Source organism: Triticum dicoccoides, chromosome 2B, assembly GCF_002162155.2.
Source record: "Triticum dicoccoides isolate Atlit2015 ecotype Zavitan chromosome 2B, WEW_v2.0, whole genome shotgun sequence".
Classification (NCBI taxonomy): Eukaryota; Viridiplantae; Streptophyta; class Magnoliopsida; order Poales; family Poaceae; genus Triticum; species Triticum dicoccoides.
Genome location: NC_041383.1, coordinates 651,422,144 through 651,448,591, shown reverse-complemented (window position 1 = coordinate 651,448,591; position 26,448 = coordinate 651,422,144). Strand labels below are relative to the sequence as shown.

The 26,448-nt window shown below is 48.8% G+C and overlaps 2 protein-coding genes across 7 annotated transcripts; one reads left to right on the top strand and one right to left on the bottom strand.

Moving 5' to 3' along the window:
- Window positions 1-10,320: 10,320 nt before the first annotated feature.
- LOC119365400 (ent-kaur-16-ene synthase, chloroplastic-like) lies at window positions 10,321-15,440 on the top strand. Of its 6 annotated transcripts, none has more exons than XM_037631017.1 (14): window positions 10,321-10,696; window positions 11,127-11,173; window positions 11,278-11,563; window positions 11,664-11,866; window positions 12,105-12,318; window positions 12,403-12,523; window positions 12,595-12,692; window positions 12,781-12,992; window positions 13,074-13,186; window positions 13,276-13,371; window positions 13,453-13,668; window positions 13,776-13,917; window positions 13,989-14,234; window positions 14,960-15,440. In XM_037631017.1, exons 1-14 carry the CDS (start codon window positions 10,438-10,440, stop codon window positions 15,260-15,262), a joined length of 2,556 nt encoding a protein of 851 aa, XP_037486914.1. In that variant the 5' UTR covers window positions 10,321-10,437; the 3' UTR covers window positions 15,263-15,440. The 6 variants fall into 6 exon arrangements, with proteins under 6 accessions (XP_037486914.1, XP_037486916.1, XP_037486913.1 ...); XM_037631019.1 differs by having other exon boundaries at window positions 11,127-11,176; window positions 11,664-11,844; window positions 12,101-12,318; XM_037631016.1 differs by having other exon boundaries at window positions 11,127-11,176.
- A 2,375-nt stretch (window positions 15,441-17,815) lies between these two features.
- LOC119365399 (cytochrome P450 99A2-like) lies at window positions 17,816-19,899 on the bottom strand. Its single transcript, XM_037631015.1, has 2 exons — window positions 18,988-19,899; window positions 17,816-18,482 (listed from the first exon to the last, which is right to left on the bottom strand). Exons 1-2 carry the CDS (start codon window positions 19,885-19,887, stop codon window positions 17,856-17,858), a joined length of 1,527 nt encoding a protein of 508 aa, XP_037486912.1. The 5' UTR covers window positions 19,888-19,899; the 3' UTR covers window positions 17,816-17,855.
- Window positions 19,900-26,448: the final 6,549 nt, after the last annotated feature.

The window sequence follows — 26,448 nt, the reverse complement described above, 5'->3', positions numbered from 1 at the left end:
GGGAAGGGGGCCGGCCCCCTTTCCTTCTCTCTCTCTCCATCTTCCTTCTTCTCCTACTCCAACTAGGGAAGGGGGGAAACCTACTCCTACTGGGAGTAGGACTCCCCCCTTGGGCGCGCCATAGAGGGCCGACCCTCCCCCTCCTCCACTCCTTTATATACGGGGGAGGGGGCACCCCATAGACACATAAGTTGATCAAGTTGATCTTTTAGCCGTGTGCGGTGTCCCCCTTCACAGATTTCCACCTTGGTCATATCGTCGTAGTGCTTAGGTGAAGCCCTCCGCCGGTAACTTCATCATCATCGTCATCACGCCGTCGTGCTGACGAAACTCTCCCTCGGCCTCAGCTGGATCTAGAGTTCATGGGACGTCACCGAGCTGAATATGTGCAGATCACGGAGGTGCCATATCTTCGGTGCTAGGATTGGTCGGATCGTGAAGACGTACGACTACATCAACTGTGTTGTCATAATGCTTCCGCTTTCAGTCTACGAGGGTACGTAAACAACACTCTCCCCTCTCGTTGCTATGCATCACCTAGATAGATCTTGCATGATCGTAGGATTTTTTTTTTGAAATTACTGCGTTTCCCAACAAATTAGACGTAGTAGTGTGTTGAACATGCCCTCCTCATGTTGCCATGCCGTGTTGCGCCGTGGTGAACGCTCACCCAAACCCGTCGCGCTTAGGCCAAACACAAGCATGGTGTGGGAGTTCGCGAGAAAGGAGCAATGGCAGGTGTATCTAGGCCCACGTGTTTTTTTTTTTTGGTTTGCTCGGTCTTGTCTTTTCGGTCTTTCATAATTGACGACTAGATTTATTTCGGTCTTCTCAGTTCTCCACTATTCAGTGTTCAGTCTTTACATGATGGTTTTTGATCCCAACTAAACAGACAAATTTCATGCTACAACTCAGATTTATGTACATTGCAATATAGACCTATGCAAGAAAAAACCAGACTGTATGTGTAATAGGGGTATGCAATCAAAATTCAGAGTTCAGACGTATGCAGCTAGAATATTACCATAAACATCTAGAAAATTGCGCTAATTCAGTCTATCTGGATTATTCGATCATCCAGAGAAGAAGATTAGTCTGGTGAATTTAATCTGATCTTCCAATTTTGACGCCCAAATTTAATTTGGTATTTTAGTTCAGTCTCGGTCTTTACAAGTTTGTTTGTCGGTCTTCGGTTTTTATGCCGGGCTTAGTTGTATGAGGCTACCTGCAATGAAAATTATCATATACTAGTACCAAGCATACGATAATACCTCAAGACGCATCTCTACTCCTAATGGAGCAGTTGGTGAATAGTCTTCATGGTTTATTTTCGCTGGGGTTTTTTTGTCTCTCCTCTCACCACCCCCTCCCATCCTGGTCTATTGGTTTATTTTTCTCTCCACTCTTTATTACAATCAGGACTTTTCTAACATATAACAAATCACGGATCTAACTTCCTTAAGTTATTCATATCAATCGATTCATTTTATTGGTTCAGTTTGTCTTAGGAAACAAATAATAAATTTTTAGAAAACAAATAATAAATTTGAATATAACTTTCCTAACTTATCTAAATCAATCGATTTCTCTCATTAGTGAAATTTGTTTTAGGAAACAAATAACAGACACGTCACAAACTTTCCTCCCAACAAATAGTTCCTTAACATTTGCAAACTTTCCTAATCAGACACGTCACAAATGGACAGGTACTGATATCATTTTACCAAAAAATAAAACCCCATTTGCATAGAAATCAGTTCAAAATCCTAACTTTCCTAAATTTTTACCTTTCCTTGATAACATCCAATATTTCCTATGTTTTCCACCTATTGAAGGAAATCACCTCTCCATCGATATTAGCATTTTTTTTGGAATGAGATCTCCGGGTTATGATTTTTTTGCGATTCTTTCCAATTATGACCTCTCCTTCCGCTCCGGCTCCTTCTCGCATAATCACCTCCACCACAGCCAGCTGACGCCACCCTAGACCTCTTGCCTCTCCACACCTTCTCCGCCACCTCCTCCTCGTACTCCATTGACAATCCCTCCGCCACGTTTGTCCACGACGGTGTCGAGGGCATGGCGCAACAGCGTACCAGTGGTAGAGCAGCGCATAGCAGCAGGAAGAAGCACACAACATGCGAGGCGAGCGACCGACGGTGGAGGGCAGAGATGCGGCCGGCGTGGCTGAGGGGGCGGCCGGCAGAAGATGGCCGTGACAGGAGGCGGCGTGAGGCAGGGGCGCGGCAGCGGGGCGAGCGAAGGGATAGGCGGCAGCAGACAGGGCGAACACAACCAGCAAGAGTGTGATGCGCGGCCAGGGTGGGCGTCGCGTGGGGCACATTGTTGCAGTGGCTGTGGCGAGCGTGATGGCAACGGCGGGCGCGACGGACGCGATGTGGCACGTGCGTGGGCATGGAGAGCCAGAGAGGGTGTGGCCCCGCGGGCGCGGAAGAAGAGCTGAAGGCTCGGGCATGGGCGCACATAGGAGCGGGCATGTGCCACGTGGTTAATCCAAGGAGCTCAGTGGCTACCCCTGCAATGGCCATGGCGGACGGCGGTTCTTGGCCACGGCGAAATACCTAACGAGAGCAAACGAGAGGGGAAACTGGGGAAAGGCAAGAGGAGATCACGGCGGTGTCAATGGCACCCTAGGGGAAGACAGGGGAGCTCGGGGCGGCGCGGATCGAACGGCAATGTCACGGTGGCCGAAGGTTGAGGAAGACGGCAACGACGTCGATTTGGGGGTGCTGGACTTGATCTCGTTGGCGTAGACGAAGTAGCGGAGGCATTCGGAGCTCCTCGACAAGCTCCTAGCCAGCAGGAAGGGCAGTGGTCGTGTGGACGGATTCGGTCATGGTGGCCGTGGCATCTGACTTCGTCTAGATCACCGAGATTGAGCGAGCGAGGAGGAGAAGTGGATCTGGGAGGGGGCGTCGAGGAGGAGTAAGGCCATGGGGCAGGGGAGGCAAGGCGTCACCCTTATCCATTCCCCTTCGATGCCGGCGAGGTGGTCGGGCGGGAGCCCGGCTCTGTAGCGACGGGCTCGGGGAACAAGAGAAGACGACCGTGCGGGGACTGGACCACTGGGCTGGTTCGGTGGCAAGGCCCCGAGGGGTAGGGGAATCCCCTTTTTCATCGTCCTTTTGGTTTTTAATGTATTCTAATCCGTTTCTCCTTTTTAACACCGTTTTCTATTTATTCTTATATCAACTAAATGGATTTTGTTAATTGTGAAACTATGCACACAATTCGAGCACAATATTTTTAGGTGGCACAAGAAGTTTGTGGCCAAAAGGAAATATATAAAATTAGGTTTATATTTAATTGGTTATTTTAACTACTGTTGGACCTCTTATTAATTTGACAAGATTTAAATTTTGGGTCAAATAATGTTGGGCTCAACATGTCAAAGATCAGTGGAATTTATAGAATATGGTGAACATTTTAGTTTTACTATTTGATAAAATAATTTATTTGACTTTATTTTAAATTTGAATTGGGCTTTAATTTTTATCAAGTGGCAGTTTGGCTTAGCAAGCCTGATGACATGGCATCATTAGTGGGAGGTCACTGTAGCTAATGACTTGAGGTGTTACATAATCTTTCCATTTCTGAAATTTCATTGTTAAATGATTGGGGAATATATCACACTATCCATTAGTTCAGTCAAGCTCACCACAAGTCCACACATTATTGTCAATTGAGTAAGTCTTATTAGCAGGGAGAATAGGCTATGTGTGTGTGTGTTAGAGAGAGAGAGAGTGAGGAAGAGGGAGGGGGAGTGTGTGTATGTGAGGATTTGATGGTAAAAAAGGTCGCCAATGTCGTAATATTGAACTCTTAAAGTTAATGTGGCCCCGTTGCAACGCACGGACGTTCTTCTAGTCTTCATAGTCCAACAGTCCGGCCAAAGTATATAGTCCGGCTGTCCGAGGACCCCTTAGTCCAGGACTCCCTCAGTGAGTAACAGTAGTAGATGCAAAACCATTTCGGTCTACTTGACACGGACGTGATGCCTATTTTCATGAGCATTGCCTTAGATTTCATCATAATTATGCGCTTTTTATCAATTGCTCGGCAGTAATTTGTTCACCTACCATAATACATGCTATCTCGAGAGAAGCCACTAGTAATAATAGGTTTGTACTATAGTGATCTTATTTATTGCTATGCATGACATATACTAATCCATCATTTAATATGATATTATATCAATCACGATACTCAATCCGTATTTTCCTCATTTAGTTGCATGTCACCTCAGGAAAAAAATTAGTTACCATTGATGATTTGCATTATGGCTAGCCTAAGGGCATCTCCAACACTGACCCGTAAATCTCCCGCAATCATTTGGACCGGGCTGTCCGGACCACGGAAGCCATCCAGAGCGACCCGGTATCAGTCCGGAGAGCGGTCTGGATGCGATTTCTCCCGCAAAGCAAAGACAAAAGTGAAGGAGGTTTGCGGGAGTCCGGATCGGTCCCACGCCCGTTTCTAACCGTCCTAACCCACCAAAAACCCCTCACCCCTCCCCCACGTTTTCGGTTAGCGCCGTTTAGAGCGTCAGCGCCGTCATTCATGCCCACCCAGAGTGGACGCGACCGCTCACTAGCGACGGCATTGAAGAGGCGCACCGGCCAAGAGAGCGCCGCCCGTGCCGCTTCCCGGTGCAGGTGACTGTCGCACGTTCAAACGACACCACGACCGCACATCTGCCGCCCGCATTGATGGTACGCGGTTTCTGAGGCATCTCCTCCGGCGCCACTCGTTTATCCGTCTGCTGCACACCGGTGCTATATAAAACCGCTGCCCCAGTACCCCAGCCATAGCCATAGTCATCCCTCCACACTACTCCCCGCCATGGATCCCTCCGCGGCCAAAGCTCTCTGGGACAGGCTGACGTCGGAGCAGAAGAAGGCCATGGCCACCATTGCTGTCGACTGGCAGATCGGCAGCCAGCCAGAGGATGTGCAAATGGAGGAGCCTCCGACGACGAGCCATCGCCACCCTCTTCTTCCTCTGCAGCACACTCGCCTGTGCATTGCACCCTGACCATCGGCGAGGCTTGTTCCCATTATATGGACATGGTGCGGGAGGAGCGGTTCCGGGAGGCGCAAGACGACGCCAACTAGAACCACAACCTCACAACCTCCTCCATGAGCATCTGCAGGCGGAGGAGCAACTCGCCGCCGGCAAGGCGGTCGCGCCGGACGTGGACCTGGCGGAGCAGGAGGCGCTGCTCGAGTCCTACCGCTCTGCCCGAGAGATTTGTCTCGCCCGCTAGCGGTACCGACAGCGGCAGGCGGAGGTGGCGACCGCAGGCAAGAAAGCGGGAGGACAACATGGGCGAGGCATTGTTCGGCGACACAGCCGCGTCCCGGCGCCACGACCACGAAGAAGCCGACACGTCCGCGGGCGCCGCCGGCAGCGAGGAAGACTAGTGCACAGTAGGTCGCCGTTGCTTGGGTCCCAAGAAGGCCACCGCTTCTCCCCTCCCGTCGACGCCAACCTTGGTGGGCTCAGCATCAACGGCCAATTAGTCGCTTGGCGACGACGTCGAGGCGGACAACTTCACTTCCCGGGGCTCCGGAGGCCGAGCTGGAAAAGGCGAAGCTTCCATTCTCTTGGTTCATGGCCGGAGACAGGGACGGACGCCAGTGATCATTTAGATTAGCCTGCCTAGGAGCGCTTTCATGTATTTGTAATGAAATCCTTCGTATTTTATATGAAATCCGGCATGTTTATATAAAATTAGGCCGTGTTTATATGAAATCCGCACTTGTTTGCACGAATTTCATTCGGTTGGTTTGAGTTGTTGTGCAAATGTATGCGGCTATTGTTAGATGGCTGCATCTTGCATTCACGTCTGCGGACGGGACGGATGTGCCAGGTTTTTTGCGGATTGGTCTTTGAACCTGCTTCCTGCTTTAGTGAAGCGCTGGCCGATGCGGATCCGGCGCGGCATGGGGCGTCACCCCCGGTCGTCTGGGCATTTCAGCTCTGCTCAAGATCTCGCCTCTCGTGGCGAGCTACGACAGTGCGGTTGACAAAGCTTTCAAGGCATGCTGCTTCTCCGGATCCAAAGGGGTTGGTTGCTCTTCTTCTCTCTCTGGCGGCGACAACGGAGCGTGGGTAGCGGCGACTATGTGGTCGAGTTGGATTTGGTGTTCTTCCGAATTCTGTGTGGATGTACTCGTATGCACTGTATGTCTCCTTGTATTGTTTTCCTTAACATAATATAATCTCGAGTATTTTTCTAGAAGAAAAGAACACGCACGTACGCCCACGAATCCGATTCGTCTGCGCGCCGAAGCTACCGGTCCTAGTAGAGGACAAAATGCACTTGCGTGAAGGATCTCCGGCTAGCTCCGTGACAAAATGCACTTCCGTGAAGGATCTCCGGCTAGCTCCGTCGCAATGTGCCATCTATCTGTCAACCCGTGCATCCATAGGCTGCACCACGGTTTTATATTCGCAGCTTTGTCCGGCCCGCCATACTACTTTAATCAGTATAGATAGAGTGATAGACAGGTTTGTAATTCGTCAAAGCAGCTGCATATAGAAACATCTATCGTTGTCTTTGTAATTCTGTGCTAGTCCACGTCATTTCGATTATCTCAACTCAGTTGTGTGTTCCATGCACCGCCGCCATCGCTTCCGCCAAAGTCACCGCTCGTACGACACCTTAAGATGCATGCCTTCCCTACAAAAGTTCGTATGCCAAAGCCAAATAAGAGCATCTACAAACCGGACTTCTCAAATCTGCCTCATACATCCAGGCAGGCCGCACGGTCGATGTCCGATCATGATTTTTTAACCCAGATGGACGTCTCAAATGGCCCTCAAACGCCCGGGCTGACTGGCACCCCCCATATCCAGCCCAAATATGGGGCGGATATGGGACGCCCGGGCGCGCCCGCCATGTCAGACTGACGAAGGGGTCTCAGCCGGAAACGCTCTCAAACTCGGCGGTCCGACGCTCGTCTCCTTTGTTGGACCGGTGGCGCCGCGTGCCGCACCTTCGGCGAGCCGCGTAGTGCATTGCCCGGCTATTTAAGTCGATCGGCGGCACCGAAACTCTATCGTCCATCCATATTTTCCTCCTCCTCTCCGCCGCCGCCACCACTTTCCACTCCACCCGTCCGCCTGGTAGCCATGCCCCCACACCGCCGGGTGAGGAGCGAGCCCTTTCTGACACCGGAGCGCCTGTTCGAGCTCCTTGAGCAGATCCGGGCTAGGCGTGAAGCCCGAATCACCGCGGGGCTACCTCTGGATGCAGTGGAGTCGGAGAAGGAGTTGGAGGAGGTGGAGGATGATGATGATGATGATGATGATGAGCCGGAGGAGGAGGATGTGGGGATCGTTGGCGATGGGGATCTGCAAGCGGAGCAGCAGGCCATCCTCGATTTCCTTCGGCTGGAGTCGGCTGTGGAGGCAAGACGCCGTCGTCGGCAGGAGATGGAGGCGCAAGAAGCCGCAGAGGAGGCTGAAATGTTTGTCTACATGGATGAGGTCGAGCAGGAGGAGGATGCGTCGGAGCCCTCCTACCCGCCGTTCCAGCCAGCGCCCGGCATCGTCGTCGTGGGCATCTCCGACGATGAAAGGTAGCTAGGGTAGTGCGTAGGATTACTTTTGCATGATTTGTATGGATTTAGGGGATGAAATATGAGAGAGAAGGATGCAAAGTGGCTAATTTGAGGCGTGCCCGGTCAGTGCCCGCAGACGTGTCCGCGTGCGTTTGAGGGGTCGGATTTGCAATGTCCGGTTGTAGATGCTCTAACAACCCCTTCACTCAAGATTAGGCTGGTCATAGTGTGGGTAACTTAGGTAGTAACGACATGTCCAATGTTGAACCTTAAATCACCCGCAATCATTTAGACCGTGTTTTGCCATCAATGTGGTCCTGCATCTGTCCGCAGGCCCGTCTGGACGAGTTTTTCTGTAAACTAGAGATTGTGTGTGTGGGGTGGGGGGGGGTGCGGGCTTCTGGACTGTTGCCCCGTGTCTGTCAATCGAAGCCCACCCAAACCCCTACACGCATTCCCGCCCGATGCTGGCCGTCCGCATTGACACCACTTAGGACGAACGAGACCTCTCATTTCTGGCATTGAAGTAGCGCGTCGGCTAAGAGAGCGCCATCCGCTACACGCCCTGCTTAACATGTCTCCTCGTAACGTTTGAACGGCTACAAACTGTCTGCCTATTTTCACTATAAGATATTAATATAGATTAGTAATATATGCATGTCACTAGTTTATAATTATTTGCCACTATGACCAGTCTTATAAAGCCCTCGAAGATCGGATGTTTGTACACTTCCTAGTAGCGAACACGCTTCGCTCGCCATTAATTCACAGAAAATGCTCTGTAAATCATCTTATTTATAGTACACGGATCGTGCCTTCATGCCCATGGTAGAGTTGGCCCACAATTAAATCACCCTCTAATTGCGCCATGACTAGACCGTGCATTTTTTTTTGGAAAAACTTTTAGTCTACTCACCTTTAATCTTAGCAGTACAACGAATATTAGAGGTAATAAAAATTACGATCAACTTTATGGATCACCAGCGATGACTACAAACATTCAAGCAAGCTGAAGGCGCGCCGCCGTCATTGCTGCTCCCTCACCGGAGCTGGGCAAACCTTATTGTAGTAGACAGTCAAAAAATCATCGTGCTAAGGTCTCATAAGACCAACGTACCAGAGCAGAAGCATCAAAGCTATAAACATCCAAACGAAGGCGAACGAAAACAGGATCCAAACAGATCGACCGAAGACTAATACCGAACGAATCCTGTGAGATCCGACGACACACCTCCACACACCCTCTGATGACGCTAGATGCACCATAACAACAGGGATAGAACGTGAGAGACATTATTCCTACGAAGGACATCCTCGTCACCACATAGCCCCAACAAACATATTGAATCCAACAAGAACGAGAGTGGGGTCCCTCCCGCCAGCAAGGGGCTGAGATCCTTCGCTCCTCCATGGCCCAAAGGCCATCGAAGATGGGGCGAACCAGCGGCGGCGCTGACGAGAGGAGAAGGAAAGGCAGCAACCCCTAGTTCTCAACTAGACCGTGATTTAACTGTAACAAATACGAGCGCTTCTGCCGGCCCCGAGAGTATTCCAATTCGTAAAAGTTGGCAAAAGCAGTTCAGATTTTGGTCGCCTTTTTTTCCGAGAAACTTACAAAGAACAACAGAGGTAAGAAAATTTACAACCATGTCCGTGGACCACCTACGACGACTACAAGCATTGGAGCGAGCCGAAGGCGCGCCGCCGTCATCACCCCTTCCTCACCGAAGCAGGGCAAACCTTATTGTAGTAGACAGTCGGGAAGTCATCCTGCTAAGGCTGCCAATGCCCCAGAGCAACAACCATCGCCGATGAAGAAAATCGTAGGTTAGAAGGATCAAACCTGTAAACACTTAAAAAGACAAACGAAGACCGAATCCAAACAGATCCTTCAAAGACCATCACCAACCAAATCCCGCGAGATCCGACGGAGGCACACCTCCACACAACCTCTGATAATGCTAGACACACCATCGGGATGGGGATAGAACGTACTCCCTCCGTCCGAAAATACTTGTCATCAAAATGGATCAAAAGGGGTGTATCAGAACTAAAATACATGTAGATACATCTGCTTTTATCCATTTTGATGACAAGTATTTTCAGACGGAGGGAGTAAAAGACATTTTTTCTGCTACTAAGGAACATCTACGTCATCACACGCCCAATCCAATACATTGAATCTAACAAGAACGACAACGGGATCCCTCCCGCTGGCAGAGGCCGAGATCTCCGCAACTCTTTGGCCTAGAGGCCATCGATGGGGCGGATCTGCGGTGGTGGTCGCCAAAGTTGCTTGCATTTCTCAAGTCAACTTTTTGAATTGTTTGGATTGCTGACCACACATTTTGAAAGTACTCCCTCCGTTCTTAGATATAAGTTTTTTTTAGAGATTGCACTATATTCACTCGTTTTGTTCTATATGTACTCCCTCCATTTGAAATTACTCGTCCAAAAAATAAATTTATCTAGATGTATTTTACTTGTAAATACATTCATTTTTATTCAAATTTTGTTACAAGTAATTTCGAACGGAGGGAATAGTTCGAAGAGAGTATCAAACAATTTTTAAAGAACAATTTTGCTGCGGGAAGCGGCCAGGGAGTGCGCGTGGGCGCCAAGTGGCGCGACGGCGAGGGCACCGCCGCCGCCGTCCCCACACAGGCTGGTCCCACAATCCCAGAGGCCGATAAAAGCGTGAGTGCGCCACCTTTTCCGTTCGCAGTGCCCTTCCCCTTTGCCCGCCGCTCTCACTCTCTCTGGTTGCTTTCCCATTCCGGCGATGCTGCAATAAATCCCCCGTCGACGGCGGCCGCGGCCCTGGGCGATCGTAGATCCCTCCCAACCCATGTCGAACGCTGGGGGCACCTCCCTCCTCCCGGCGCCTTGCCGGCAGGCTGGTCATCGCGCCCTCCTCCCCCTCCCGTCGGCTCCCCAGTTCGTGGCGAGGTTCCGCTCGAACCGTCGTCTTCGACTCTCCCCCGTCAGCGCCTCCGGGCACGCCTCCAGGATTCCTCCCACCGAAGCGCGCTGTTTCCGGGCCCTCTCCGGCAGTCGACACCGTCCTCCTCCACTCCACCGGATTCGCTCGGGGACTCCGTGCTGTGGTAAGTCCCCAGATCTTGCCTGGCTGGATCGCTCCTTTTTTTCTGTTCCTGGTGAACCTTTTTTTACGCGAGGAATCAAATCCATTTTGCTGATCAGTTTCTCTGTGAGTAGTCCCAGCAATTTATTTCCAAAGTGTTCGGAGTTCAGGTTCAGCCGTTCAGGTGAACCCCGTATGTTTTTTTACCTAAGAAGACAACCCCTATGCCGCACGTCAAGTATCTGTTTCCCGACCTGATGCCAACAGAAAACGCCACTTCTCCCGAATTTAATAAATCTGACATTTGTCTTGCCGTGGTCTTGCAATTGCTAGTGCTTATATTTTTATGCTTAAGAGTAGTACCCATACTTAGTGCTGGCATGATCCGGATCCTAATTTAATCGATTCATAGTAGGTCGTGACTCACATGGCATCTCTTTTTCTCTGAACAGCATATGTCGAGAAGATGTTGGTAGCAGAAACGGCAAGCCTACTAGACGTGGTACTGACGTCACTGATGGTTACTGTATTATATTTGAGGTTCCCGAGACTGTCTTGAGTTGCTTGCTAAATTATATACTGCATTGCTTTGATCAAATGCAGCACCAAAAGGACCGTGAGGCTAGAATAAGGAAGCAGCTCCACAAGGTTGAACTACCGCCATCTCCGTACGATACCGCGTGGGTAGCTATGGTGCCCTTGCGGGGCTCCCCTCACACTCCATGCTTCCCTCAATGTGTTGAATGGATATTGCAAAACCAACATGAAAATGGATCTTGGGGTATCAACGACTTTGGATCATCAGCCAACAAGAACGTTCTCTTATCCACATTGGCATGTGTTCTTGCTCTTGAGAAATGGAATCTTGGCCAAGAGCACATAAGGAGAGGTATAGAGATAGATTTCTTATTTCTTATTATCCGACACATGTGAATGTTGTTTACCTGTGTTTGTTTTCAAGAGCTCAAACGCCTTAACGCCATGGGCAGGACTGCATTTTATCGGAAGACATTTCTCCCTTGTCATGGATGAGGAGATTGCTGCTCCTACAGGCTTCAACATGATTTTTCCTGGTATGCTTAGCCTTGCCATTGGGGTGGGTTTGCAATTTCCTGTCAGACAAACTGACATTGATGGGATGCTTCACCAATGGAAGATGGAATTGAAAAGGTCTGTTGATGAAAAAATATTGGTATGAATTATATTGCCCCCGTTTGTATTAGGACAGTTGTTTCTTCCCCGTCTTTTTCAAAGGGGGTTTTCTTGTAAGAAATTATGTTTTCTTTTTCGATCAACCGTAATTTGAAGGAAAAGGGACCACCATGTCATTCGTATTGTCTTTTGCATACTGATGAAATTAGCAATCGTAATTTGAGTATCACCTGTGGGTCGCATATTAAAAATTCTCATACTTGACTTAATTTAGGCAGGCTGGGGAGAAATCTTATGGCAGAGAAGCATATATGGCCTATGTCGCGGAAGGGTTAGGAAACTTGCTGGACTGGAATGAAGTTATGAAGTTTCAGAGGAAGAATGGGTCGTTGTTCAACTCTCCTTCCACAACTGCTGCTGCGTTAGTCCACAACTATGATGATAAAGCCCTCGAGTACTTAAATATGCTAGTCAGTAAATTTGGTGGTGCAGGTGGATCTCTGTACCTTTCCTTCTGAAGAATTTGCAAGGGTTTTAAAGTGTTGCGAAATACTTAATACCAGTAGACCTTTGCAGTACCAACAGTGTATCCGCTAAATATGCACTGCAAGCTTTCAATGGTGGATTCGCTTGAAAAGATCGGAATTTCTCGGCATTTTTCTAGTGAGATAGAGGGAATCTTGGACATGGCATACAGGTAATGACTGTAAATAGGAAACTGATATCTGTTTTTAGTAGCTTGTAAACTTTACTGTCTCCTGTTTGCAGTTTCTGGTTACAGAGAGACGAGGAAATTATGATGGATGTAGCAACATGTGCAACGGCGTTCCGCCTTTTACGGATGAATGGGTATGATGTATCCCCAGGTACTTAGGCAGAAAATCCTGTCAATGTTGTCATTGTTCTTGGTTTAACAAATTAACAGTCTAACTTCCTAATTCTATCTTGGTGCAGATGAGCTGTCTCATATTGGTGAAGCCTCTAATTTCCATAATTCACTTCAAGGATATTTAAATGATACAAAATCTGTACTGGAACTATATAAGGCTTCAAAAGTCAGTGTATCAGAACATGAATTAATCCTAGATAACATTGGCAATTGGTCTGGCAGCTTATTGTCAGAAAAGTTGTGCTCTGAAAGGGTGCAAGGCCTACCAATCTTAGAGGTGCCTGCATGAAATTTGAAATACCCATTTTACTTGGTACTAGTTCAAGTTATATCTAATCCTGTGCTTTTGTGATTTCAGGTCGAGTATGCCGTTAAGTTTCCGTTCTATACCACGCTGGAACGCCTAGACCACAAGAGGAACATCGAACATTTTGATGCTAGAGGTTCTCACATCCTGAAGACAGAATGCTTGTAAGATTCTCATTTCTGTAATAAGAGGTGCACTTTAAATCATTTTAATTAGACATAATACTAAAAATTCAAACATTTTGCTGAATCAGGCCGTATGGTATCAACCAAGAACTTTTGGCTTTGGCTGTTGAAGATTTCACATTTTCTCAATCTATCTACCAGGATGAACTCCTGCATCTTGATAGGTAATCTGGCCATTATGCTCTCTTGTCATGTAAACTTTCTTTTTTGTTTTTGGAAATTTTTCAAAAAAAAATTCGCAACAGGTGGGTGAAAGAAAACAGATTGGACCAGCTACAATTTGCACGACAGAAGTTGACATATTGTTATCTATCTGCTGCTGCTACGATTTTTCCTCCTGAACTTTCTGATGCTCGCATATCGTGGGCCAAAAACGGTGTGCTCACAACCGTTGTTGATGACTTCTTCGATGTTGGAGGATCAAAAGAAGAACTAGAAAACCTCATAGCATTAGTTGAGAAGTACAGTCCTTCAACTTGATGTCTTTGTCTGCTCTTTTGTAAGTAGTGTTTCTGCCTTAGACGTTGCTAATAAGTCATGTTTTCTGTTTTGCCAATGGCCGCCTTAGGTGGGATGAGTATCACAAAGATGACTTCTGTTCGGAGCAAGTAAGGATTGTATTTTGTGCTCTCTATACCACAGTGAACCAGCTTGGATCGATTGCTTCTGCCGTACAAAACCGTGACGTTAAAAATCACCTGATAGAAACAGTGAGTTGTCTGCCCCTCCTCTTGTTGAGTTGCATTATGTTCAGTATTGACAGGTTGAAATTCATCTGCAGTGGCTACATCTATTGAGGTCTATGATGACCGAGGCAGAATGGCAGAGGAGCCAATATGTGCCAACAATGGAAGAATACATGACAAACGGGGTAGTTTCATTCGCACTGGGGCCCATTGTGCTTCCAGCATTGTATTGTGTCGGGGAAAAGCTATTGGGGAGTGCTGTAAAAAATCAAGAGTACAGTGAGTTATTTAGGCTAATGAGCACCTGTGGCCGTCTCCTCAATGACAGCCAAGGCTTTGAGGTATGTTGGGCCCTTAATGTTCCTGCAGACCCCTTAATGTTTTCTTTTTCTTTCGAAAAGGAGGATTACCCCCGGCCTCTGCATAGACCCCTTTATGTTACCATCCATTATTCAAGATTTCGCAGACCTGCATAAAAATAGCGTTTCCTTAATGTTACTCCTCTGATCCAAAATAAGTGTCACTGTTTTGAACTAAGGTTGAACTAACCTTAGTTCAAAACAGTGACACTTATTATGGATCAGAGGAAGTATTATTTATGTTATTCCACACACCATTTGAACTATGGTGGACTTACAATTCCCACAAAAGTCAAGACTGTCGTTGTCTGCTTTGTTAAAATGATGTGAAACGAAGCTCTCTTGATCATATTAATCATAGGAAAAAAGGGAGATGTACACCTCTTATCCTGGTGGCTTGACATTGTAGAAGAGTCAATCAACTCTGTTTTATACCTGTGCTGCTGTACAACTACTATCCAGTTTTTGGTTTATAAATGGAGTACTCCCTCTGTAACTTAATATAAAACGTTTTTTGACACTGTCATAGTCTGTATAAACGTCTAATAAAAAGTTAGAGATAATAATATTTGAACTCTGTATAGACCTATGCATTAAGACATCTAACAAGTTAGCAGTAAGTGCTCGTGATTACTATGCAGTTAAAGTCTGTAAACTTGAATTTATCGTTGGATGACTGACCTGTTCCCGATCATATGATGTTGCAGAGGGAGGGCAGCGAGGGGAAACTAAACAGCGTTTCGCTACTCGTTCTTCACAGCGGTGGCTCTATGTCCGTAGAAGCGGCTAAGAATGCGATACAGAAGTCCATAGTCGCCTCGAGGCGAGACTTGCTAAGATTGGTCCTCAAGGAAGGCACTGCTGTTCCCAGGGCATGCAAGGAGCTGTTCTGGAAGATGTGCAAGATACTTCACCTGTTCTACTTCCGGACCGACGGATTCAGCTCGCCAAAGGAAATGGCCAGCGCGGTGAATGCTGTTATCAACGAACCACTCAGGCTCTCAAGTTGACAATCCATGGTTGATGGTCTCATCAGAAAGAGAAAGATATTCATGTGTTCATATGGAGCAGAGGGATCGGCAGTGAACCTCTGACCCTGTAACTTAGAGAGATGTAAAGATTGACGAAGGTAGGCTCAATGTTTTTTAAAACAAAACCTTCTGTTAGCGGAAAGTGATATTTCTGGCAGTTTCATCGGAAAAACGCGGCACGATCAACAAGAGGACATTGACAGGTACTACCTCCGTCCTGGTTTATTGGTCTTCATTGTATTCCGTGTCAAATTTTGACCGTAAATTTAACTAACAAAATTTTCATGCATGTCAACAAAAAATATATCGTTAGATTTGTATTTCAATGATATTATTTTTTATGACATGTATGAACATTTTGTTAGTTAAATTTACGGTCAAAATTTGGCACGAAATATAATGGGGACCAATAAACCAGGACGAAGGTAGGATGAAAGTGACAACATGACTATTTCCTTCTCCGCAAGGATACCACGTGGGCAAACAGTGACACTGGCATGCTTCCGACCATATCTTTGACTTTTACCAATATAGTGGGTTGGGGGTCATTTTAACAGCTTGGTGATCAAACTCCCCGATAGGGCTGGAATTCAAGCCCAGCCGACCTCGATTGGACTCATTAACTTGTCGATCTGAAATTTAAACTCGGCTTGATTCGTGTAATTCACGATTTAGCTTGTTTAACTAGTTATAAATGTGAATTACGACAAGTCGACAACATGGCACATGCGGCGAGCAACATAAAAACAAACAAAAAAAACGCCAATTACAAAGTATGTTTATTATGAATGCAATTAATCTACATAAATGCATTTCTAGACACATTTTTTAACCAGAAATCACATTAATCAACAATTTACACCAAAGGGATATTGGCGCACATTACAGATCACAGAGTATTTAACCAAAAACTACCACAATTCATGAATCCGTGCCCACAAACTACCACTTTACAAATTTGTGCCGAAAACTATCATTTTTTTGCTAATCTATGACTAAAAACTACCATGTCTGTAAATCGACCGATTCTTCCGTTTTAAACGCGCTTATGACAGACTGGGCCCATCCGCCAGGACTGAAAAGTCAGCACCGTTAACTTTGACCGTTAACATGTGGGGCCCACATGTCAGTTCTATCCCCTTCCTCTGGAATTCCCCATGGAGGATTTAGATAAGGGATTCCGTCGCCTGCGAGCTCCGGTGGCCATCCTCTGCACCCGAGGCGTCCCCAGCATGCTCCGGCGAGGCCGAGCCCCCCACGCGAGCCCCTGCCCGCTCCGGCAAGGCCGATGCCCCTTGTGCCCGTGCTCCTACCCGCTCCGGCGAGGCCGAGCCCCGCGTGCCCGCATCCCCGCCCGCTCTTGCGAGGCCGAGGCCCGGCGCCACTGCCCGCTCCGGTGAGGCCGAGTCCCCCGTGTGCGCACGCCCCTGCCTGCTCTGGCAAGGCCGCGACGTTAACCTGCTGCTAGCCAGGGCAGATGCGACGGGAGGCGTCGGTGCGATTCGACGAGAGACAAACTCGAGAGCGGCGGCGTTGACCTGCTGATGGCCGGGGCTGATCGATTCGTCGGCGTACGGCCGTGCTGCGGGCGGTGGGCTCCTGCCTCGCCCTCGACGTCCCCCGCCTCCCTGTGCTCTGGATCCGGTTGTCCCCCCGCCGCCGGAGTCGATGTCGCTGCCGCACACAGACTCCTTGAGCTGGCCATGGCCACTGCCGCGCGAGCTAGCCTACGCGCTGCCAGTCTGGATGGCTGCCTCACTGCTTGCCAAGCTGCCCGCCTTGCTGGCTAGCCATGGCCGCAGCCGTGCCCAGGCTTGGTGCTTGGTGGGGAATTTCAGACGTAGGAGTTGTAGGAGATGGAACTGACATGTGGGCCCCTTAGGTTGACGGTCAAAGTAACGGTGTTGACTATTTCAGCCCGGACGGGTGGGCCTAGCTTGTCATAATCAGGTTTAATCGACCATTTTTCATACTTGGTAGTTTTTAGCAAGGGATTAGGGAAAAAGTGGTAGTTTTCCGCATAAATTCGTAAAGTGGTAGTTTGTAGGCACGGATTCACGAATTGTGGTAGTTTTTGGTTAAATACTCCAGATCACAACAATCAACAACAATATCAGCACATATTTCATGTCCCTTCTCATCAAGCTCAACTCGTTAAACCAAAACTTGTTTGGCTAACGAGATCAGATTAAAACTCAGCTCGACTTGTTACTCAACGACTTCGAGTCGAGCCAAGCCATGAGCTGCTCATTTAGCTTCAGAGTTTAGAATTTTAGTTCCAGCTAGGCGTGCAAGTTGAATGAAGACAACTAAATTTTACTCCAATTGTAGCTGCTCGCCGAATTATTTATTTATCATTAGTACAATTCTCTAGGTCTTATTGATCATAAGAAATTATTACATGGACACAAAGGAAATTATGAGATTGACCCAACCAAATACGAAGACCATGACTTAACGATAAAGAGAACCTAGCAAGATTGTGAGCTTCTACCCACGATGCCTTAATCCCACCCGAGCACAACTGCAGAGTTAACCCAACATCATAAACATTATTACACATCTGCAAGCCTCAAAGTTCCATGGGAACATTGTACGGTGTTGCTACTAGGTGAAGCTGGTTCTTTCTTCTCAGTGTTGTGCCGACAATCATGTCCATGTCAAGTTCATCCAGATGCATTCCGCCCGGTAGGCTCCAATCGAAGAAGTACAGAAGCCGAGCCAGGATGAGCTCCAACGTGGCCAACCCAAAGGTATTGCCAGGGCACATTCTTCGCCCGCTCCCGAACGGTAAGTACTCAAACTGTGTGCCGTTATAATCCACGATAATGTCTTCGAACCTCTCCGGCTTGAACTCGTCTGCGTCATGCCAATACTCGGGGTTCCTCGCTATCGCCCATGCATTGACCATGACCCTGGAGCCCTCTGTGATCTCAAACCCACCAACATCGCAAGTCTTGCTGCAGACACGGGGGAGCAAGAGCGGTGCGGCCGGGTACAACCTCAAACCCTCCTTGATCACCATCTTCATGTAGCGCAGCTTGTCCATGTGGACTTCATGGTCTCCAGGACTCTTGTTGTCCAATGTTTGTCGCACCTCCTCCTGAACCTTTGCCATCACCTCTGGGTTCCTTATGAGCTCTGACATGATCCACTCAAGGAGTGACGACGTCGTCTCCGTGCCTGCCGTGAACAAGTCCTATAGGAAATATATAGAGTGGGATTAATCCGACTACAACAATATAACTTTCTTTCTAGGATGGAATATTGTTCTCGTACTTTCTTAATTTAGAAGATGAAATTTCTAGTAACAATATTGCTAAAACACATGTAGATGTGCTCTAAGTGTTGCACATCTAAGTCCTATGTCATTAATTTTACGCCAAGATTCGTGCAAGCATTTGTTTTTTTCTTTTTTTCAAAGAAAATTGGAAGGATGGAAATAACGTATAGAGAAATGGCGGACGGGCGGGCGAAAGAAAAATTGACGGAAGGTAGAACCTTATGTCTTACTCCCTACTTAGTGATCTCTCTAAACTTTCTTATAGTATTTCTCTCTAAACTCTCTAAACTTACTCCTTCCTATTCATATTAATTATTGTTGATTTAGTATAAAGTTGTAGTAGTAAATCAGCAACAATTAATATGGATGGAAGAGATTATTAGCAGAGAATCAGATAGAAGGCCGGCCTTTGAGCACTTACCACTATAATTGCCTTGATGTTTGTGATGCCGATGGGGAACTCATGCTGCGCCTCATCCTTAATCCTAAGCATGACGCCCAGAAGGTCATCGTCTCCGGCTGTGGCATTCTTTTTCTCCGCCCGTCGCGCCTCGCAGCTGGCGATGATCTTGTCAAAGATGGCGTCGAACTGCCGGCGCGCTCGCCAGACCGAGCGCCTCAGCCCAGTGACGACGTCCAGGAACCACAGCGAAGGGAAGAGGTCCCCGAAGGAGAATGCCCCAACTATCTTGAGCAGCACATCCATCCCAGCCAGGAACCGCTCTTGGAGCTCGGCGTCGAACTCGTCGCCGAACGTCGCCTTTGCAGTAATCGTGTTCGTGCACGACACGAGCAGCTTCCCGAGATTGACGGGCTCGCCGCCGGCGGCGCGGACATCCCTAACGAGGGACATGCTCACGCTGTTCCTGATGGGCGCAAACTGCCTCACCTTTCGCGCGCTCAGGAGCTCCACCATGCAGAGCTTGCGCAGGGTCCTCCAGTACGCGCCGTATGGCGCGAAGGCTATGTCGACGCTCCCGTAGCCCACGATCTCCGCGGCCAGAAGTTTCGGCCTTGACGCGAAGGTGAGGGAGCTATCCCGGAGCACCACCTGTGCGGCTGCCGGCGAGGAGATCACCACGGCGTCCACCTGGCCCAACCGCAGGTACATCACTGGGCCGTGTTTCTTGGCCAGGTCCCGGAGAGCGATCTGCGGCGTCGCTGTCAGGAGGTGGAGGAGGCTTCCGATGAAGGGGAGGCACCGTGGGCCGGGAGGCTTCCTCCCCTTGGAACTTGCTGTGGTTTTGCGGCTAAGCAAAGACACGAGAATCATCAGTGAGACGAAGGATAGGACCAGGAGGGTGGCTGCGCTTAGCTCCATGGCTCGATCAAATTTGAAGCTTTGCTGGGGATGAAGAGCTACTAGCAGGAAGTGCCCTTTTTATAGTAGTATAAGGTAGTAAAGGAGAAGCGAGGGGAAAGAACTGGTGACGACTCGTTGTACATTCTTCTCGGAATATGTCAGGCTTCCACGTGGTCTAAGTTTTTTCTTTGCGCCTCAGGCGGCTGCCCGTGCGACGGCCCACTGCCACAGACCGAAGAGTCTATTTTTAGAGCATCTTCAATTGAAGATGCAAACTTAAAGATGTAAAAATTTACATATTTAAAAAGTGCTTTTTCATCTTCGAAAAAGGGCCAAACTCCAACAGATGATGTAAAATGAAGATGTAAAAAGTGCAACTTCAATAGATGATGCAAAATGGAGATGTAAAAACTACGGGGCATAGGTAGGGGGGACGGCGACGGCGCGGCCCGATTCGGGGCGGTGGCGGCGGAGCGTCGGAGGGGCGGCGGGGGTGGCGAATTGGTGCGGCGGCAGCGGCGCGAATCGGGACGGCGGAGCAGCAGCGATTCAAGGCGGCGAGAGGAGGAGGAACGGCGTAGGGGCGATGACGAAGGTGGAGGAGGGCCTGTTTGGCCGGAGGAGGAAGCCACAGCCGCCGGCGACAACCAATCGCCCGCCGCAGCCACGTTCAACTTTGAAATTTTGGCCGACCGAGGTTGGTTCACCGTCGGGTTGCGCTATGTGTCGCTTCACGCCTCCACTGCATGGCTTGGCGGCTCGCTGCTTCTTCACAGGCAGCTCCGGCGCGACGGCAACCAGCCTCGGTGGGGAAAATCCGAGGCGGCGGCATGGCAGCTTGGGGCTTGTGGTGACACCGACGATGACTGCGACGAGGTAGGTCTGACCAGTGGTGGGCGGGCGGCGCGGCGGGGTCACCGGCGTTAGCCGGCCGTCGGGTGGACAAGCGGCGGTCGCGTGAAAGCGAAATGAAGGCAGTTGGGCGGTTGGCGCGCGACCGTCGTTTTTACATCTTCTGTACGTGGAGATGCAAATTCACCACGGGTGTTGTAGTTTACATCTTCGAACGGTGAAGATGTATTTTTTTTCATCTATATCATCTTTTGGAGAGGGGTTGTTGAGCCTCGAAGATGCAAAATTTAGTTACTTTTAAATCTACATCATCTATGGAAGATGATCTTAAAATGGCTATTGGCTGGTGGGTTGGCTGCACATGCATGAGCCCCAGCTTTTCCCTGTCGTTTTCAGCTTCCAGCCCATGCTTCTTCCTCAAAAGAAAAAAAAAGTCACACCCCCGGGATCTTTCACCTCGCTGGCATGCCCTTCTTCTCAAAAAAAAAAAACTTCACATGTCATGTTGGGCAAGAACAACCAAGGGGAGAAACAAAGAGAGAAAATAAAAATGCGAAGATTGATTTGTTGTACATACCTACTCCCTAGTTGCCAGATCTGTATAATGTTGTCGCAATTAGGTGTCGAGCTTATCATGCTCTGATTTTTTTCCTACTGCCCATAGTTGTCAGATTAGATTTATCAGTCTGCAAGAAAGATTGTACTCCCTCCGTCCGGAAATACTTGTCATCAAAATGAATAAAAGGCGGTGTATCTAGACTTATTTTAGTTCTAGATACATCCCTTTTTATTCATTTTGATGACAAGTATTTTCGGACGGAGGGAGTAACAGGTTACTAGAAATAGTGGCCGAGCTTGCCATAATCTTTTTTTTTTGAAGTCATAACCAAATTTGCTGTACTTGCCCTACCCTAGTTGTCATACTAGTTTTACAAGGTTGCCAGATTGATTTGTATCAGGTTGCCGGAATAGTGGCCGAGCATGACATAACAGGATTTGCTAAGTACTTTCTTTCCTACCCCGTAGTTGTCAGATTAGTTATATGAACATGTCAGATTAAATGAACCAAATTGTTTTTTTGAAAGATCTGGGGTTGCCGGCTTCATTGATTTAGGAGAAAGCAAGCGGGGAAAACATCGGTGATCAAGTGATCATGGTTACAAGAGACGAGAGCAGCGACTGAAAAAGAAAGGAAAAAGAGGGAGGATATAGCCCATGGGCTGCTATCTCGCTACATCTTCCCCGAAGGGGGGCTCTAGGCATCGTGCTCCTGCTAGTCGCCACAGTTCCAGCGTGCCCTTGATGGTGCGCCGGACATCTTCAGTTTGTGGCAGCTTGCCTCTGAAGATGCACACATTTCTCTCCTTCCATAGCTCCCAGGTAATCAGCAACATCATCGACTTGAAACCCTTTCTAAAGCTTGGTGGCGTCAGGGCAGTTAGCCTTTCCCAGTGCTTGAGGGAGCTGCGATGCATTTCCCGCTTCTCCTTCATTGCTGCACAGCCGGACCTTGAGGATGCCTTCTGCCAGATCGAGCAAGAGAAGGGGCAGTCCCAGAAGAGATGCATTGAGCTCTCCAGGTTTCTGTTGCAGAAAACACAAAAGTACCCATTCGGCCATCCACGCTGTTGCAGACGATCATTGCACCATAGCCTGTCATGGTGAAGCAGCCAGGCAAAGATTTTCACGGTGCCTGGAGCCAAGGCCTTCCAGACTGCTGCTTTGATTCCTGATGATGGGGCTCCATTAATTTGGAGGTTGTATGCAGCGCTGGCCGAGTAAGAACTTCCTCCTCCGCCCACCCAGCTGATCTTGTCCTCTTCAAGGGAGAGGACAATGCCTGCCCTTTGAATCTTCCACCACATCTGCAAGAACTCGAGAACAATGCTTTCTATGTCTCCTTGCCGCAGGTCCTGTATCCATTTGTCATCTGTCAAAGCTTCCTGAATTGTCCTGTTCTTCCTTCTTGTATGTTGAAACAAGTTTGGAAATTCACGGTACAGCGCCACGGAACCAAGCCACGTGCTTGTCCAGAATCTTGCAGTTTTTCCGTTACCCAGCTGCACCGAGGTAGCGGATGCAAACAGCTTGCGGTCCTCTTCTTCACATGGAGCTAAGAAGTTCATCCATGGCCGTCGCGGTTGCTGCCATGCGAGCCATAGCCATATCATCCGTAGTGCCGTGCTGAACCGATGGAGGTCCAGGATGCCGAGCCCCCCCTTGGCCACGGGTAGGCATACTTTGTCCCAGGCCAATTTGCATTTGGCACCCGTTATGTTTTCATCCTGTGCCCAAAGGAATTGTCGTCACGTTTTATCCACCTCCTTGAGTATTTCTTGGGCACCTTGAGGACTATCATAGAGAAAACTGACAGAGCTGTTAACACTACATGCACCAGCACCCGCCTACCAGCCATGCTCATCAGTCTACCCTTCCATCCCGCGAGCCTCGAGCGGACCCGATCAATGATAAACTGGAAATGAACCAGTCACAATTTTCTTGGAGAGATCGGCAGGCCTAGATGTTGTCGGGAAAGCAGACTGTTGGCCACCAAAATTTTGCAGCACCTCTGATAACTGAATCCCTCCGTAGTTTATTGGTATGACAGTTGACTTTGCCTGGTTTAGTTTTAGGCCTGTGGACTCCGCGAAGCTGTTCAACAGAAAGAGGAGTGTGTCCACTTCTTTCTTTTCTGGGTTCGCAAAAGTGATTGCATCATCTGCATATAGGCTGATTCTAATACTGATGCCGCGACCCGGTAGTGCAGCGATCGTTTCTTCCGTTGCAGCAGCCTCAAGGAGACGGTGCAGAGGATCAACTGCCATGATGAAAAGCAGAGGCGAAAGCGGGTCGCCTTGCCTGAACCCACAATCATGGAAGATGGGCGGCCCCGGCGTTGCATTTAGCATGCAAGAGGAGGAGGCCGACGATAGGAGCAGTGCAATCCAATCTCTCCATCTCGGCGGGAAACCCATCCGCTGCATGAGCTCCAGCAGGTACTCCCAGGACACTGAATCGAAAGCTTTTGCTATGTCCAGCTTGAAAAACAGTGCTTGCTTCTTCATTCTGTGCAACATCTTAACACAACTCTGCACATATTGGTAGCTATCATGGATGCATTTGCCTTTTTGAAACACTATCTGCACTGGGGATATGATTGCTGCACCGAGTGCTCCAGCCAATCTTGTTGAAAGCACTTTTGAAATGAGCTTTGCAACTGAATGAATCTAGCTGATCGATCGATAATGGTTAACTTCAGAAGCCCCATTTTTCTTTGGCAGTAGCGCGATCAGGGTTGTGTTGATTTCTGCAAAGTTTTGCCCAGCTAGTTGGTGGAACTTGTGAAACACCGCCATGATATCATCCTGAATGGTGTGCCAGCACGATCGGTAGAATTGGCCTGTGAAGCCGTCTGGCCCAGGAGCTTTGTCGGCCGGGGAGGAGATGATTGCTACCCAAACCTCAGCCAGAGAGAAAGGCGAGTCCAGGCCTTGCGGGTCGATCATGGGAATGTTCAGTCTGTACCAATTCAGAGTGGTTCGACGAGCCTTTTGCTTGCCCAAGAACCTAGTGAAATGGTCATGAATGATCTTCTCCTTCCCCGCATGGTCAAAGACTTCCGAGCTGCCCTCTTTGAGAGAATGAATGCAGTTTTTTCTCCTCCTTGCTTTCATTTTTGCATGGAAAAGCTTGGTGTTTGCATCCCCTGCGCGCAACTAGGTGATCCTGGATGCCCGCTTCTTCCTTGCCCTCTCAATGGTTGCCAGACCAAGGACCTTTAACTTAAGCTTCTTTCTCAGATTGAATTCTGCTGCTGTGAGCCTTCTGCTTTCTTGCGCCATGTCGAGTAGGAGGATAACTTCTTTGCAGTATGGAGTTGCATTTTTGCTTTAACGAACGTGACCTTGCTCCATATCTTCAGATCAACCGCTGTTCTCTCTAGTTTCTTCTTGATTCTGACAAAAGGGCAGTCATGCGGCACCGGCCTTTGCCAAGCATGGAGAACAGTTTCTATAAATTGTGGAAACTTGGGCCAAAGGTTTTTGAATCTGAACCGAGCCTTTCTACAGGGCATATCCGTAGCAGCCAGAACTAGCGGGCAGTGGTCCGAGAAGGAAGTTGACGCTGCTACTAACAAGTGCTCGGGGTGCAGTTCTTCCCATTGTGCGTTGTAGAAGGTTTTGTTAATGCTGCAGAGAGTCGGGTTTTCCCTTTCGTTGTTCCACGTAAAACAACAATTTTTGCACTTGATCTCCTTCAGCCCAGCCAGATCGATGGCTCTAAGGAACTTTCCAATCACCCTCCTGTTAATATTTGAGTTGCTCTTGTCTCTTGCTTGGTAGATCATGTTGAAGTCGCCGTTAATCATCTAGGGCTCATTAGCAGGTGGAGCAGGTGCAGCAATTTCAGCTAAGAAATTGTCTTTTTGCGTTTCATCTGTCGGTCCATATATTGTGGTCATCCAGAAGTGCAGCCCGGAGTGCATCTCCTGCACCCTAGCAGTGGTGGAGAAACTACCTAAACGGTGAGATACTACGTCGACTAAAGCTTTGTCCCAGAAGATTGCTGCTCCACCTCTAGACCCGATCGCCGGCAGCACCACACAACCCTGCATCCTACTGCCTCCTATTTCCGTAGCGAGCGCCGTGGACCAAGGTTCTATCTTGGGTTCCTGTAAGCAGCGCACCGCTACTCTATGTGCGGAGGCCATGTCACTAATAACCATATGCTTTGCGGGGTAGTTTAGAGCTCTCACATTCCAGGACATAAAAATCAAATTGTTGTCATGCATCGATGAACCAAAGATTACTCCACCAACTAAAGATTCTACTAGAAGAGCAGGAGAACACCATACAACACACCCAGGGGCGACGACGGCCACCAGTAGGCCCAAATCCCCGTCATCAAAGAACCAGCCATGGCAGCGGAGAACTAAACATCAACACTAAACCTAACTCAAACTGGTTGAAGACTAGTCACTGACAGAGTCTAGCTACTACTACTACTACTACTAACATGATCAACCGTACATGATCTCCTCAGCTTCAGCAATCCCCGCCATGCCCACAACGATCTTGAGGGCGCCTTGGTCCAGTCATGTGAGCTTTGAAATTGCATCAATGTCACCGTCGGAGAGGGGTTCCTGAAAACGCTTCATGATCTGTGCTGCCTCCTTTGGGGTCATCTTGTCTTTTTGGCCAAGCTCTCCTAGTTCCTGGACGAGGCACAGTACAACCCTTTGGGCCACCGGGGTGAAGATGCTCATAGCCTCCTGACAAGCACTGCGGCGAGAGGGGCAGAGGTGGCCTTGGACTTGGATGGAGTGGAGTGGAGAGGATGAGGCGGCTGGCTTGGGAGGACCGGAGGTGGCACAACGGCGAATAGCTCGGCCGCGTGATCTTGGCCATTGTCGATCTGCATTGCGCCCATCCTCTGGGTGACCGCGTCCATCTGGAAACCCATCGTGGCTGCTGGAGGGTAGCTGATGTAGGGCAGCTGGCACGACAGCATCTCCGGGCTCTCCAGCTTGATCGGCAGGTCCGTCGCAATGACGAGGAGGGGAGCAACCACCGTTCTCAAAGGCAAGAGGAGCATCCAGGGCTTCAAGCATGGCGTTCTCCATTTCCATCTGCATGTAGTCTGTGTGCGGGGGCAAGGAGAGAGCGCGTCCGGAGTAGGAGAAGGAGAAGAAGTGGGCCACCGGGTCCACCTTCGCCGGTGGGGGGC

What these genes read in the sequence shown, in the direction of transcription:
- LOC119365400 (XM_037631016.1), top strand. Translation starts at nt 10,438, where the DNA reads ATGTCGAACGCTGGGGGCACCTCCCTCCTCCCGGCGCCTTGCCGGCAG. An exon ending in CCAAGAGCACATAAGGAGAG is followed by an intron (nt 11,564 to 11,663) that starts GTATAGAGATAG and finishes CGCCATGGGCAG; the next exon opens with GACTGCATTTTATCGGAAGA. An exon ending in GAACTCCTGCATCTTGATAG is followed by an intron (nt 13,372 to 13,452) that starts GTAATCTGGCCA and finishes AATTCGCAACAG; the next exon opens with GTGGGTGAAAGAAAACAGAT.
- LOC119365399 (XM_037631015.1), bottom strand. Translation starts at nt 19,887, where the DNA reads ATGGAGCTAAGCGCAGCCACCCTCCTGGTCCTATCCTTCGTCTCACTG. An exon ending in ACATCAAGGCAATTATAGTG is followed by an intron (nt 18,483 to 18,987) that starts GTAAGTGCTCAA and finishes TATTTCCTATAG; the next exon opens with GACTTGTTCACGGCAGGCAC.